Here is a 15221-nt window from a genome sequence, read left to right as displayed (position 1 = left end):
GCTCAAACGGGACTTCCTGCTCCCTTAAACAACACTCCCCGGTGCTTTTTTCTGTCTGGATGCCCGCTTTTCTGTCTGAAGTGTTTAGAGCCTAAAGATTAGTTGCAGAGAGAGGCATTAGCGCTGCTTATCTACTCTCCACTCCATATCTCCTCATGTTGTCTAGGCTGTAGATAAGAAGCGTCAAATTATCCCTACGGGCTATTTTCCCATGTGTGTTTTGTGTCTACCTGAGTTTGACACTCCGACACATTCCCAATGCATGAAAATTACCATTCCTTCCTCCCTTCAGCCTGTGCCCCAGAAATCAATCCAGGTCTACTATCTTTAATGACTTTTCAAATCGTTAAACTTCTGCTCATAATAGCAGGAGGCCTTCAGATGAATTCTCGAGTCATTAACCATCAGGGAGGACCAAAAACTTGCAACTCACTTTGCAGGCTGCATGTACATTTTTCATTTAGCCTTTCCACAGACAGGAGACACTTTGGGGAAGGGTTATCATGTTAAATGTCATTTGTGAGTGTAATTGTGTTTTAATCAGATTCTCTAGAGCGTCTAATGGAGACAAATCAAGTAACCTAATTTACAAACTGTAGTTACGTGGCCATTGTATTGTTAAGAGGGGGATGGGGCAGAAGCCATTGGCATGTCCTCGGAGTGGTGGGAAAAATATGGTATTGAGTAAAATAACAGAACTTTACTGTTTTCACTGACACTTTTAGCAAGGCACTGATGCTTAGCCAGCAGCTTAGATGCGTAGATAGGGTAAACTAAATATCTGGAACACAGCAATGATGCTCATTCAACCTTTCCAGAGGGACTGAGACACCTTTCTATGTCCACATAAAACACCTTTCAGCCCATCTCTTAGCAAATAGCTTGTATTCTTCCCTGTAGCCTCCAGACAAGCTGCTAATTTGATAAATATTTGTGTCGATCTGAGAAAAGCTTGTCTCGGTATGGGGGATTGCTTCAATCATGTGGCACTAACTGATGTGCTGAGACCCAGAGGTGTGCTAGTGCACTTTAACGTGCACTTTATCGGGAACACCGATGTTCATTCAACTCATTAATTCATCGGCTATAAAGTAACCAATGTTGACTGACTGGTCCGTGTGTTTCTAGGTCAGGTTCCAGGTGTTTCTACATACGTTTGCCCATACGGAGAATCGTATGACACATACAAATACATTCATGTTGAAGCACAAGGTAAACGTCAAGAACGATGTATTGATGAAAAGACATCAGTGATAATGTGGAGAGGTTATAGAATCAAAAAATACCTTCACCCGCATCTATAGATAACAAGTAAACCGAATATGCTCAATTACAAACACACACACACACACACACACACACACACACACACACACAAACCGCTATGGAATTTGAAATCTCTGAAGAGAGACACATTTCCAATTATTACTTTCAGCTGTGGCTTTTGCTCGATCATCTGAGTCATCTGCTTTCATAAAAGACTTCATAGAAGGGTTTGCCATATGTGCCCACACTGTCAACTCCAACCTTAGAAATAGGAAAAATAGAGGGAGAACTACAAATGAATAAACGGATGCATTGTGTTAAAAAATGGAGAATTGTCTGATCCCTTTCAGCATTCCTTTCTGCCATGCAGGCATTCCTGTCCTGACTTTTCCTCTCTGTACATGAAGCTGAAATTCTAAGGCTTGCAGAAATGCAATTTCACGTTGCAGCTAGAATATTAGCAACACAATTTCCCAAATGCTGTAAGTACACTTTGAAAACATTTCTGAAGTTATTGGAAAAAGACAAAGGGTTCAACCTGCATTCTTCCCACCTTTTATTTTTCACCTATATTGTCTTTATTTAGGATTTAAGGATTTAAAAGCAGAAATGAACTTTAATACTTATTGTTAATGATAACATTTGATAATAGTAATATTTTGTTTTTAACCAGGATATTGTCTCACTGAGATTATTAATTGATTCATTTTACGGTAATGTCCTGACCAAACAATCAGCAGCATATAAAACATACAACATAGTAGTTACAAATATTCAGACTTAAAATATAAAGAAAATAGTTGCTTTTACATTTATTAATCCCTGTTTTTTTTTTTTGCCATTGTTCCTCTTTATGGATGATACTTTTTAATCACTAGCGTGTTTGCAATGGTGTTTTTAAGATAATACATAACCAGACAATAACCCCTTAACTCACCACAGAGCACTGTTAAGTGTTTCCACCTTAATTAAATAAACAAACAGGATTTTTTTCTGTGAACATGATTAGAATTTCTTTTACTATTGGAGCCAGCCTGGCATTTTACAGTCCATCCCCATTATTTGAATCCATTCAGACCTACTGTACTTTAGTTTTAAAAGGGTTGAGTAATTGACAGATGACGCAGTGAAACTATTCAACAGAACTAAACTTGCTTACATAAGAACAGCTTTTACACAATTTTACATAGACTGGTTTGTTCTTATTTGGAGATGCAGAGCAACTGCACTGATAACAAAGCCCCTTTCCACTATATTAAATATGGATTGGCCTAGTTTTCTTTTTTTTTTACAAACGAAAAATAAATATTCTCTCTTCTTTTTTTCTGTTTCTGTTCTCAGGATGAAAAGAACCAAGTGCTGATGACCAACGCCTGGCTGCAGCTGGTGAGTCAAAGTTTAAGAAGGGCACGTCACCATCAATTTAATGTGCTTTAATTCGATTTCTGATTATAGTACACTATTACTCTGTTTTTCAGATTACTAGTGCCACTACATTCACTGCTTGATGATGATATAACATTTTAACCATGCATGTCTAGAGATACAATTAATTTCCTGGATTGAGTCTTTGAACTTGCCCACAGTCTAAAAGCATGATTTATAATGCAATATTCACTTTCTACCCAGTATTAGTAGGCACTAGCTTATCCATCCAAGTATGTTTTAGTTATCTGCAATTATATTCAGCACTCACATTTTCATACAACACTCAATGCTGGAACTCAGCCATCAGTTGTTGGTGTGTGCGTGTGTGTGTGTGTGTCTGTGTGTGTCCATGTTCAATGCTGGCACCAGCATACTCAAGACAACGTCAGATTGTCGAGCACAAAATGAGAAAAGAAGAGGAAGAGCGCAGCATATTTAAGTGGCAGTCAACTTGATAGTTACTGGACTTAATGCCAACAGGCTAAACATTCCGCTGACAGTTTCACAGCCTCAAGCCAAATTAGTCTGTGCAACAGTTTCAAGTAGGACACGGTTTGCTTGGTTCCCACTTGTTAAGTGCAGCAGAAATCTCGACTTGATGTTCGGGGAGACGGGGTGGCCCGGAATAAATAACAAGATTTCAAAAAGCAGAGAGCAGAACCATCCCTACTTTGTTCTCCAACAGTGTTGCATTTTTCAGTGCATTTTGTAGACTAATAATCTAGCTCGTTGGCTGTGAATGGTAATAGACTGTTACATTATTTAAGCCTTTAGGTATGCCTGCAGGAATAACCTGTTTCCATTCCTTGATAACTTCTGTTTTTAATTGGGGAGACTAAGACTGCAAGAATCATTCTACCCCTTGAGTTTAATTTCGCTTCTTGGCAAGATACAGCTCTTATTTCTATTGAATGTACAACTTTCTTGTAAAATTTCAATAAGATTAGTTCAACTAACCATTGGACATAATGTTTTTTTTTGCAGAGTATGAGAGTTATTGCACCCATTTCAAGAAAATGTAAGGTTGAGTGAAAATGTCTCTGTCTCTCTGTCTCAGTACTGGACAGACATCTACCTGAGCTGGAATCAAGAAAACTACCCCGGTGTCCAGAACCTGCGATTCCCTTCAGACCAGATATGGACCCCTGACATCCTCCTTTACAACAGGTCAGAGCTGCTTTCTCCTGCTCATCACCACCTTCCTTAAAGCAGCAATATATTCATAATACCAATCAATCAAATGACAATGTTACAATGAAAGGGGTAGCTTTAAATGATGGACCTACAGAAAACTATCACCTGAATGTGCAGCTTCAATCGGCTTTATGGAGCTTTATTGTGAGTTTCAGCTCATTGTTTAGCTATCTGGCAGCAGCTTTACTGTTTTCCTTACTTCACACCACTCTCATAGTGTTTTCAGCTTTTTGTTAAAAAACTCTGTATACTGCCTGCTAAACAACAAACAGAAGTCACACACAGTTATTAACTAGCTGGTAAACATAGTAGAGCATTTAGCAGCTAAGTATGTCCCGCAGGAGTTGGTAGAGACCAAAAACAGAGTGAATATGGGTGTTACATTCAGCAGGGGAATAAAACATGACTCTAAATTAATGTTAAGGTCTGCAACTGTTTGTCAACAAGTTCATCATATGAACTTAAAAGGGGAGAATATGTTTCCATGAAGAAAATTTAATTTCCACTGCCCCCAGGTGGCCAAAAGGAATCTGTTATTGCTGGTTGTTATGACAAGTTGAAAAAGTATTTATTTATTTTTTTTCTCGTTGTCAAATTTAAAATAGGTGTTGTAATCCACCAGTCAGTGCCGCAGATAAATACACCTGTCAGAGATGGCATGTTTTCTCTCTATTTTTATTTGTGGGTAAGTGTGTTTGAGTGATTGAAATATTAATTTAATCCTTAGCGCTGCAATTTTATTGAAATCTGTCTTTAATCTCCACAAACTAAAGCCGTATCAGGGTTACTTTAAGCCAATGTGATGAACAATCAAACACAACACTCAGGGACACAGGCAACAGAGAAAAATGATAAATCTAAAATCTACTTAATTCTTATTACTATGATGAAAACGTTCTCCAACACTGCAAAAACCGCAAAATCCTACCAAGTTGTATATTTGTCTATTTAGTAGTCAAGATATCTCATAAGACTTGATAAAAGACTCAATCAACAAGTAACATTTCAGTGAGATATAGGGACTTGTTTTTAGACAATGCACAACACAACACTTCCAAATACTGGTAAGACATTCCTCAAAATGAGTTTTTTTAAATATATTTTTATCTTGAAAGGCCTAAATATTAAACTGCAAATGTCGCCGCTGTGGGACTAATGAAGGATTATTTTGTTTTATCTTACATCTTATTTCAAGAAGTCTTATATATTCTCACCATTGTATTTATTTTTGTTTAACTTATTTTAGATTTTTCCCAATGAATAGCTTTTCTTTAACACAGAAAGAAGGTGTATTAAAAATCAACCGTTTTGACAATTTATTTGCTTTATTGAAAATATAACTTTTTGGAAGTGATGTTTCACTCCTTCCATCATCTCCCATCGACAGAACAACTGTCTGTCTTCCTACCATACGATGCAGTGTAGTGTAGTGGCTGACAAAGTCTGTCGATCTCATTCATGATTGATTTGGACTTCCTTGTTAACAATTATGATACTAATGTCATGAAATGAACGCTGGTAAAGAGCTATTGCTGTCAAAATGCTGCTTTACATTGAGACGTACAGTATATTGTTTTTTTTTTTTAAGATTTAAGGCAACATACAGGCTTAGGGCAAAGACCACATATTAATTAAAGTTGAGCGAGCTCATTGCATTTTTTGATTCATCCACTGTTCTTCACGCTTCTTTGTGAGGCTCCCCAAGTCAATTAAAATGTAGGCCAGTTGTTTTTCTCCAAAACAACTAATTGCATTGCGTTTGCATGCTTGAGTGAGAGACGGATGATCGAGTCTGAGAGTCGGGGGGGAAGTGATGCTGGGGTTCAATCGCACAGAGGGATTTAATTACACAGATAAAATGTGTGGAGAAGCTGGTGAAACAGAAAACTTGACAGATTTGAACACATGAAGTGAGGTTGAGAGCTTTGCAGTTGGTCTTCATTGATGTTACTTAGTGCATGGAGAGAAGAGCCTCAGATGCTTTTCCTCATTACCATATCTCCCCCAGTACACACACTCAAACACACACACATGCACATGACAGGGAATACAAGGACAAAACAAAGGTTTGGGGGCATTAACCCAAATTTTAAAAGCTCAGCTTTCAGACCTGCCAGGATTACCCATCCTAATCTCTCTGCCTTTTACCCTCTGCCTTTTACCCTCTGCCTCTACTCCTCCCTCTCTACCTCCATCATGCATCCCGTCTTACCATCTCTCTTCTCATCTCATTTTTTGAGTCTCCCGCCGTCTCTCTTTCATAACTCACTGTCTCACTATAATTCACTCTATTCAATCAACTCTTTCTCTCCATGTTTTTTTTTCATTGTTCCCAGTCTTCACCGACTCCCCCTTTATAAATCACCCCAGCTACCTCTCTCTGTCTGTCAAGTTGTCAGCATGTTACTCTGACACCTGCCTTCCCGTATGCTGCTTGTTACTCTGCTATATCACACAGGAAAACAGCAGCCCTGTTTTCTGTACTGTGCTGCTTGGTTTGATGTACATAGCAAAGGACTTTGACATTGACGACTGGAGTTTATGTCCTGTGTCCCACATGTTGTTAGGTTTGGGCTTTGAAAGCATTTGGTTAAGACAGGAAAAGTTGATTATTTTGGTTAAATACTAAACAGAACTGCCGTGCTAGCGGCTCTGTGGGGCTGTACTTCCCGTATTGAATGTCAGTATGCTAAACCTCTGACAATGAAGATGCTAACATGCCTTTATTTAATCTAAAATATTTGCTATTTGGCACTTAACACAATGTACAGATGAAGCTGGTGTAAATGTAATTCTCCAGTAAATCTTTGATCAAAGGATGGGTCTAGCTGAGTAAGGGGGTCAACCGAGTTACAGATCATCCTCAGGGGAAATGTGAATGTCTGTACATCATGTGCCAATCCATTGAGCCGATTTTGAGATATTTCCCTGGATAAACGAACTCTTTGATCTGCTTCTGGTGCAAGAGGAAAAGTCGGGGGGAAGTCATTTGGATTTGTCCTCTGAACTAAATGACATGACAATCCCTAGAAACTCAGCATATCACAGTTTACAGATTATGTCCACGTTTCCTCAGTGTATATAATGTGATCAGCATTCTGTTTCCTATTTGTTAATGCAAATTAGTTGTATATAAATGCAATTTTTAGAAGAGAGGATTGAAAACAGAAATGTATTCATTGTAACTTGTTGAGAACAGCCATACATGTATGTCTCAGTTTGGGCAATTGAGAAAAAAAGTTTTTCAGTAAAAGACTATTGCCTACCTCTTTGATGTTAGAAATGATAAACATTGAAGTGAAGCTGAAGGAGAAGATTCAGTTTATTCAGTTTACAGCCAAGCTTATAAGCCTTAGGAAAGATGAATATTTACAGTTTTCAGCAATAATATGGATCACTGCTGAGAACACACACAAACACACACTTAACTAATTACACCACACACATCTAAGCTCTCATGTCACAAATACACATTCAGTATCTGTGCACTCACATGCACACAAGTTGCAAACAGACGCACGTCCACATACATACACGCTGTCACACAATTACAGACCGCAGTGGCACAACATGCATCATTACACCACGGGCCATCAGTGCGCAGCCAATAACACGCTAGTCTTACTGTGTTGAATAGCAGATGCCTTTAGGTTTATTAGCATGCAGCACAGACGAGACCTGGTCATAAATCCCTCCATTAATTTATATTGTTTCAATACGAAGTTAATGATGTTCAAGAGTGCTGAGGTCAGATGTCATAATGCGTTCAGAGAAAAGAGGAGTGGGATGAAAATCTGATGTTGACTTTGATGAGTCATTCGGCTCATATTATAAGTGTGTAATCTCTCAAAGAGTTTAAAACACTGTACGTCCAATGGATTTCAACGTGACTCACACTAAGTAACATAAACACTAAACCTTCTAAAAATCAATGGAAGATTTTGGCATATTTATAGAGGTATTGAATATTATAATATTCACGAGAAGGTTATGACAAAGGACAAATGAATGTGGCCTCTACTGAGACAGAGGTGCATGTTTGCTATGAAGCTCATCCACTTCACTGATGAGAACCTCCGGCTGACTCCAGCTCGTCTGCCATTTGTGTGTGTGTCAGGCGAGCAAGAATTGCCGTGTGTGTGCGCGATTATGTTTGTATAAGAATGTCCAGCTATGTAAGCCGTTGACCTCCTCTCTCATTAGAGGGGAAAGTCAATGGTCTCACTTGACTGGGGATCGATGAGACGCATGAAGGACGTCCAGCTCAGGTAAACCACGGACAGAATCATGATTTTGCAGGAAGGGACAGTAGCTGTACAAGAGAGACGGAGCATTGTGACAGGCCGTAATGATGAAAGGGGAATTAATTGAATAAATGGATAGTCAGAGGGATTTTTTGGTTGGATGGATGGACAGACGGACTGATTTGATGACTCTTCTGTGATCCATTAAATGAATAAATACTCGGGAAATAAAATACAATATACACATGCATGTTTTCAAAGTGCATTTTGTGCACCATGTGTGCAAGGTGAGCATCCAGAAGCCTCGGAGACAATTGACTGCCTGATGACACAAAGTATTTACCTTTACAACAATTATGTCACATACCATAATCCCAACATAATGATGCCAAACCTTCTGCTTCCTCTTGAAGATGACAATGGAGATGTTCATAGGCAATCCATTCGTCATGGGTGACGTACTTTATGGGAACTCTGCCTCTATAGGAGTAAACATCCCACTGTAAATCTGAAACATTGTGTTCTTCTTGCATCTTTCTTGGCCAGCTAGTTAACCACAGAGCCTTACGGCTGTCAAACTGACTGCCTGTGTCAGGACCCCCTGAGGCTGTTAGTTGAATGCTATGTTCCTGGGATATAACACAATGTACATGGATGGATAGGTCTCTGCTGGCCTGAGTTGGTGCTGATCGTGGGTAGCTCTCAACTGTGCTAACATCTTCAGGGAAGGTGTTTGCTTTCTCTTATGGAGCAGTACAGTCGTTAGCTCTTTATTTCTTATCTTTCTGATTTGAAAAGTGTAGGAAAAAAATGTTTGCAAAGAAAAATGTCAATAGTGTTCTGTAGTACTCCCTGTTGCGCTTTCCTCCCCTGCAATCAACAAAAAACACGTAAGTCAAATCATGACTTGAAAATGTACATAATATTGTTATATTACATATTAATTGTTAGTCTGGCAGCGAGATCTCGCTTTAAAGATCGGTGCAATTTTCATATTTTAACAGTTTGTGGTTTTTTTCCTCAAACACTCTTGACTTTGTGGCTTCCTTCTTTTTGTCGTGTGTGTGTGTGTGTGTGTGTGTGTGTCCCTGTGTGAGGACAGCAGCTGGTGTTTAGTGAGTGAGAAGAAAGCTTTGGTGACTCATGTCCCATGATGAAGGAACCTGTCACTGCCACTATTGTCAATGTCGGTCAGTTTCCACCTCGCCCCACTCTCACATGTCCACAGTACTCTTTCTCTGTGTGTGGGTGTGTGTGTTGTACACGACCACTTCCCGTTCTCCCGGGGCTATCACTTGCCCAGCAGTATGTATATTTAACGGTTAAAATGTGAACATTGTAAAAAGTATTTTGTTTTAAAAAATGTTTGTTTTACAACAATTAATATTTTTGTTTTCAAAGAATGTTTCTAATTGGATGAGAAATTTTGTTTTCAGTACGTTTCCATCTTGAAGCAAGCTACAGTAAAGTGGAATTAATGTAAATCTAATGTAAAATCTAATTCATACTATAAATATCTTGTATTGTTCTGTACAGCTTGTACAATATCTGTCCTCTCCAACACACACACACACACACACACACAGTCCAGGACATGCTAAATGTATGTAAGCACTGGAGGAAAAGCGCACACCTTCAGATGAAGTCAGGCCAAAGCTTGAATAATTCATCGCATAGCTCCGCCTTGGCCAACCCACACATCCCCCCCTCAGCACCAAGAGCCACAGCTGATAGCAACACACACAGAAGAGAAATAAATTACCACACTTAACCCCCCGCAAAACGGTAAATCACTCAATCTTTAGCAAAGGCAGTGTCAAGTAAAATGTGTCCATCTACAAATTCTGTTAAGATGCACGCCACGTTCTTTTGTCAGGGCTGAAAGAGTTTCCAGGATGTTTTAGACACACTGGCGTTCTCTCTCTCGCTGGGGATTGCATTGTGGGTGTGTTGATTTGTGTGTGTGTGCATGTATAGGTGTATCGTGCGTGTCCCCATGTTGTATATCTATGAGTTGAGTTCTGAATTGGTGTGGATTGTAAAGTGACAAGGATTTCAATAGGCTTTTATGTGGCCTACGATGACAAACGCAGGACGTACTGTGTACGTTAGGGGCATTTTATGTAAGGAATACAAACTCTGCACTGCTTTACAGTAACATTTGCTATTCTTTCCAACTGCTGAAAATATATGTACTATAACAAAACAGTAGCAATGAAGAGGAAGGGAGATACTTCCTTCCAGCTAGTTGCTACAATGGAGAATCAATTTGTATGAAAAGGATTTTGGAAAACAAAACAGAAGACACTGCCCAAGCTCAGACTTTGCCTCTGGCACTTTATTCAAGAGAGTTCAAACTCTCACCGACACCAGAGGAGCTACTTTTTAATTCTTAATTAGAGTTCAACTGGAGTGCCAGAGCTGAAGTGGGTCTAAGTGTAGGTCTTCAGGTATTCTCTTTACTGTAAGTATCTGTTCCCAAAGGTTTCGTTTGCTACTCCTGAGACTTTCAGAGAATACAGATCTACCTTATTCAATGGCTTCATTGATTTTTGGTGCTGTTTGAAAGTGAGTGAAGCCAAGTCCATCTCAAACTTTAAATATTGTAAACTTTACTTATACACAACCTGCCATTATATCATGTAAGCAGGTTGTGAGTTGCAGAGCGTTGAAGGAGGCATCCGTGGTGTTTACCACATGCTTCCGATTTAGTTTCTGTTACCGCATATTTGGCTTAGCAGTAGAAGTGCATATTTAATTTCACTGTACCCTGGATATTACCTGGGGTTTTAATGGTGTGTATGTGGGGTGAAGGACTGCAGCAGCAGGTTGGTTCTTTCACAGATGGCTGGTAGATGTATCACTTCGCTGCTCCCTGCTGTGGCAGGTTAGGCTGAAACAGCAAAGAGAGTGACACACTTAAACAGGCGCACAAAAACATACAAACACAAAAATGGCCATAAAGTGGCAAAACAGACAAATAGTTACTGTTTTTAAATGAATGTTGTATCCCTCACAATACTTTTTTTATTCCGTAATTTGTCTTAACCAAATGTGCACGCTCTCTTATTTTATTATGAGTCTTCCTCTATGATAGTACACATTGATAAAACAAAGTAATTGCCAGCTTGATGTCAAAAACAATTTAAAAAGGCAATAAAGAGATTTCAGCAAGATGGATCTTTAGCTCACAGCAAGGCGATGAAACATGTTGAAGGTGCGAACACACATTACTCTCTCTTATTCTCTCCCCAGTGCGGACGAGCGGTTTGACGCCACCTTCCACACCAATGTCCTGGTGAATGCATCAGGTTACTGCCAGTACATCCCCCCTGGCATCTTGAAGAGCACCTGCTACATTGACGTGCGTTGGTTCCCCTTCGACGTGCAAAAGTGTGACTTGAAGTTTGGCTCCTGGACGCACAACGGCTGGCTGCTGGACCTCCAGATGCTGGATGTGGACACGTCCACCTACATACCCAACGGGGAGTGGGACCTTGTGGGTAAGTACAGCTATCTATCCTGATGGCTGGACTTGATGTGTAATATGAATTATATATATATTATATATATATATATATATCAACTTAAAGTAGCAAGTAGCAGCACATGCCCCGGGGTGGTTGGTTAGCTGAAAATGGGTGTCAGACAGCACCAGATGGCATGCAACAGGAATGTTTGACATGTTGGCAGGTGTGTAGCCAGGCCATATGTGAGAGCAGCACACCACATCCCTAGAGTTAGAGTCCAAGGTGAGATAGATCAACGATCAAAAATCTGATCTGACTTTTGGTCTTCTTTTTTTCTTAGCTTGCTTAAAATTCCAGCTAACAATACAAAGAGAAGATAAAGGCACAGCGAAGTTCCAAGCCTGGTCCGAGTGGCGCATCCCATAAAATATTTACTCTCACTAGTTTTCTGGTCTACACACATTATAGAAGCTATTAAGTCTTGAATGGCTTTATTAGTCCACAAAATCTACCTGACCTGTGTGTGTTGTGCTTCTCTCTTAGGTGTGCCAGCCAAGCGCAATGAGCTGTACTATGACTGCTGCAAGGAGCCCTACCCTGATGTGACATTCACGGTCACCATGCGCCGCAGGACGCTATATTATGGCCTCAATTTGCTCATCCCATGCGTGCTGATCTCTGGTTTGGCCCTGCTGGTCTTCCTGCTTCCGGCAGACTCTGGAGAAAAGATTTCTCTGGGTGAGGGAGGCTTAAACATACACAAACACACATGTTATTAATGAAAGGATTTTGCTTTGCAAAACATTTGGAAACTATAATATTAATCCATGGAAGAAATGTAGAAAGAAGGTGAAGATGTTCGTAAAGTTTTTAAGTACCAGGCATTTGGCAAGTAAAAGAAACTTGGAGTAATGTGGTTTTCAAACACCAACAGCAACATACAAAATTTAAATTTACTTTACTCAATAGTATAGAAATACAGTCACAACATAAACATATTAAAGCACACTCACAAACTTGTGCATGCATATTTGTCTTCATGAATCATATAGCGAGCCGTGAATACATGCATGTCAAATCACCTTGGAGTAATTGAATTTCAAAATAAGAGGCTTGCCATTAAATCTATTTTGCAAGTCTAAGGGTGCCAGTGAGTTTTGATGAATAGCCGTCTCAATGCGCAGTCACCAGGTACGAAGTCAAACTGTTTTTGAGGGATTTCTGGAGCTGTAACCTACCTTGGACAGAGATTCCAGCAGCTGATAAATGGTTGTAGTCATGAGAACGGAACTGATTCCATACATAAGTAATTACAGGAATGATTTCATACACCAGTGACCCTGATCACATCCTTATGTATTTGCTCATGTTCCCTGTCTCTGTCTCTCTCTCTCTCTCAATATCTCAAGGAATCACTGTGCTCCTTTCACTAACTGTCTTCATGCTGCTGGTAGCAGAGATCATGCCTGCCACGTCCGACTCTGTTCCTCTCATCGGTGGGTTATATTAATGTGTGTTTGTGTCTACATGTAACATGCTTAAGCTTGCATGAATTTAGAATCACCTCCTGGTGATTCCTTCCTCGGGGAAGTGACACCGGCACGCTTAAGAAGTTATCGTCGCAGATAACTGAAAAAATGATATATGAAAACCCATCTTTGTGTCTCACTGAGCTTTGATTTGAGGAGCCTGAGGGCATCTACACATCATTCAGAGCACCCCTGGATGGTGTTGAGTAAATTGGGTGGCCAGAACTAAAGCTGTCAGGACCATTAATAGGTTTAATATGTTTGATTCTCCACTGGGGAAGCATGAAGGAAAGGAGGATAGGAGAATAAATAATGTATGGAGAGAGAGGAGAGCATTTGGGGCCAAAGATTTCAGAAAGAAGGCCTCAAAGACTTTGTGAGGCAAGTGAAGAGGCAGACATGTTAGTTTGGTTAACGCTCCTAATTCAGCTGAGAAATCATCAGGCCAAAAATAAATGTGTTTTTTCTCGTGTGTGTGCGAGACAATGTTTTAACATGCTTTGAGTTACAACGGCAGTCCTGTATGTAATGTTTCATATCAGTTTCACTTGGTCAAAGGGAAATCTATTGTACGTGTACATTATATGAGTGTATTGATGCGAGTGTGGTTTGGTCATGCTGCACATGGTCACCACTACATCAATGCAATGATAACTGGCCTCACTGAGAAAAGTTTGACAAAAGCTTCATCAACAGAGTGATTCATCTGTGTTTTTGTTTCCCTTGACCTCAACACAAGGCCACCTGGGACACTTTTAGTAGCCCTGTTAAAATGACTAATGTCTCTTTACAGCACAGTGGCTGAATGTGGATGTGAGTTATTGTAGCTGCTTGAGCTTGACCATAAATATATAAAGCAAGGGTTCAACAGTGCTTCCAGAATCAGGCCATATGTCTTTTATCATCAGCCCTTAATCACCAGATAAGCAGTGTGTGTCCATTTCATTTTAGTTAATTTAGTTAGACCTGTTTTATCTGTTTCAAGACCATTCAGCTCAGTATATATTGGTTTTGTTCAGTATTAATTCAATTTAAATTTAGTTATAATCAACAATGTGGTTTTTGACCCAAGGTCTCATAATTATGTTTTAAATTATTGTACATCCTATCTGCAGGCAGTCTTCCTCTGACTCTTTTTCCATAAAGTAAACCCAAAGTGATTAGTGATTGACCATGAAGCAGTCAGGACGAAGCAAATTCCTTCCACCTTACTTTCCGTGATCCAAATAAATATGGTTGCAGCGCCTTGGTTGCCGAATGGTTACAGCGCATGCTTATGCTGTCATCTGCCCAATAAAGGCAAAATGAAAAAACAATCAAACAACCAATTTATGACGTATCCCCAGACCTCATGAGGTCACATGAAGTTTGACTTGTCGCTGTATTTAGCTGTTGGCTCTTCTTTGTTCACAGTCACTAGCAAACAAGACATAGGAGGGTATGCCCTCAGATGTGTGTGTCCGTGTGTTTGTGTGTACATGTTAGGAAAGAGCTCCCTGCTGCGGGTGAAGACATCCCTCCAGAACCAGAACCTCTCTCGCTCTCTCTCTCTACTTGGTTTACCCCTATTCTCTGTTTTGTCACAATTTTTGCATGTTCCTATTTCAGTGCAAGTGTGCATCTTCCCCCATGGCAATGTAACTTCTTGCCTAAATTGATCAGACTTGCTTTCCTTTCATGTTACAGTGTGAAATCAACCTATTTTTGGAATTAATTCAAGCTTAATGTTTTACCTGTTAGTACATGTTCATTAACTGTGACCATGGCTTAAAGGGAGGGGGCACGACCTTATTCGTATCTCTGAGCATAACTGAAAGGATTTTTCTTTTGTCTTCGGCAGCTCAGTACTTTGCCAGCACCATGATGATAGTAGGGATGTCGGTGGTGGTGACAGTTATAGTCCTGCAGTTTCACCATCATGACCCTCATGGAGGCAAGATGCCCAAGTGGGTGAGTGACTGAAACAGATTGAATCAGATAATCATCTCTATCGTCATTGATAACATTGAGCACAAATACCTATGTTTATACGAGAGTGATTTTTGTGTGTGTGTGTGTGTGTGTGTGTGTGTGTGTGTGTGTGTGTGTGT

General features: G+C 39.9%; 1 protein-coding gene across 1 annotated transcript in view; it reads left to right on the top strand.

Moving 5' to 3' along the window:
* The window catches only part of LOC116391838 (neuronal acetylcholine receptor subunit alpha-7-like), a 29346-nt gene that overhangs the window by 12252 nt on the left and 1873 nt on the right, over nt 1–15221 (top strand). The window contains exons 4-9 of the mRNA XM_031862793.1: nt 2608–2652; nt 3752–3861; nt 11388–11635; nt 12146–12340; nt 13012–13098; nt 14972–15081. Coding sequence (XP_031718653.1) covers nt 2608–2652; nt 3752–3861; nt 11388–11635; nt 12146–12340; nt 13012–13098; nt 14972–15081 — 795 coding nt within the window. The remainder of the gene's footprint in view (nt 1–2607; nt 2653–3751; nt 3862–11387; nt 11636–12145; nt 12341–13011; nt 13099–14971; nt 15082–15221) is intronic.

This window comes from Anarrhichthys ocellatus, unplaced genomic scaffold, assembly GCF_004355925.1.
Source record: "Anarrhichthys ocellatus isolate YVR2014 unplaced genomic scaffold, GSC_Weel_1.0 scaffold27, whole genome shotgun sequence".
In the NCBI taxonomy this organism is placed as follows: domain Eukaryota; kingdom Metazoa; phylum Chordata; class Actinopteri; order Perciformes; family Anarhichadidae; genus Anarrhichthys; species Anarrhichthys ocellatus.
This window is presented reverse-complemented; position numbering and strand designations above follow the sequence as displayed.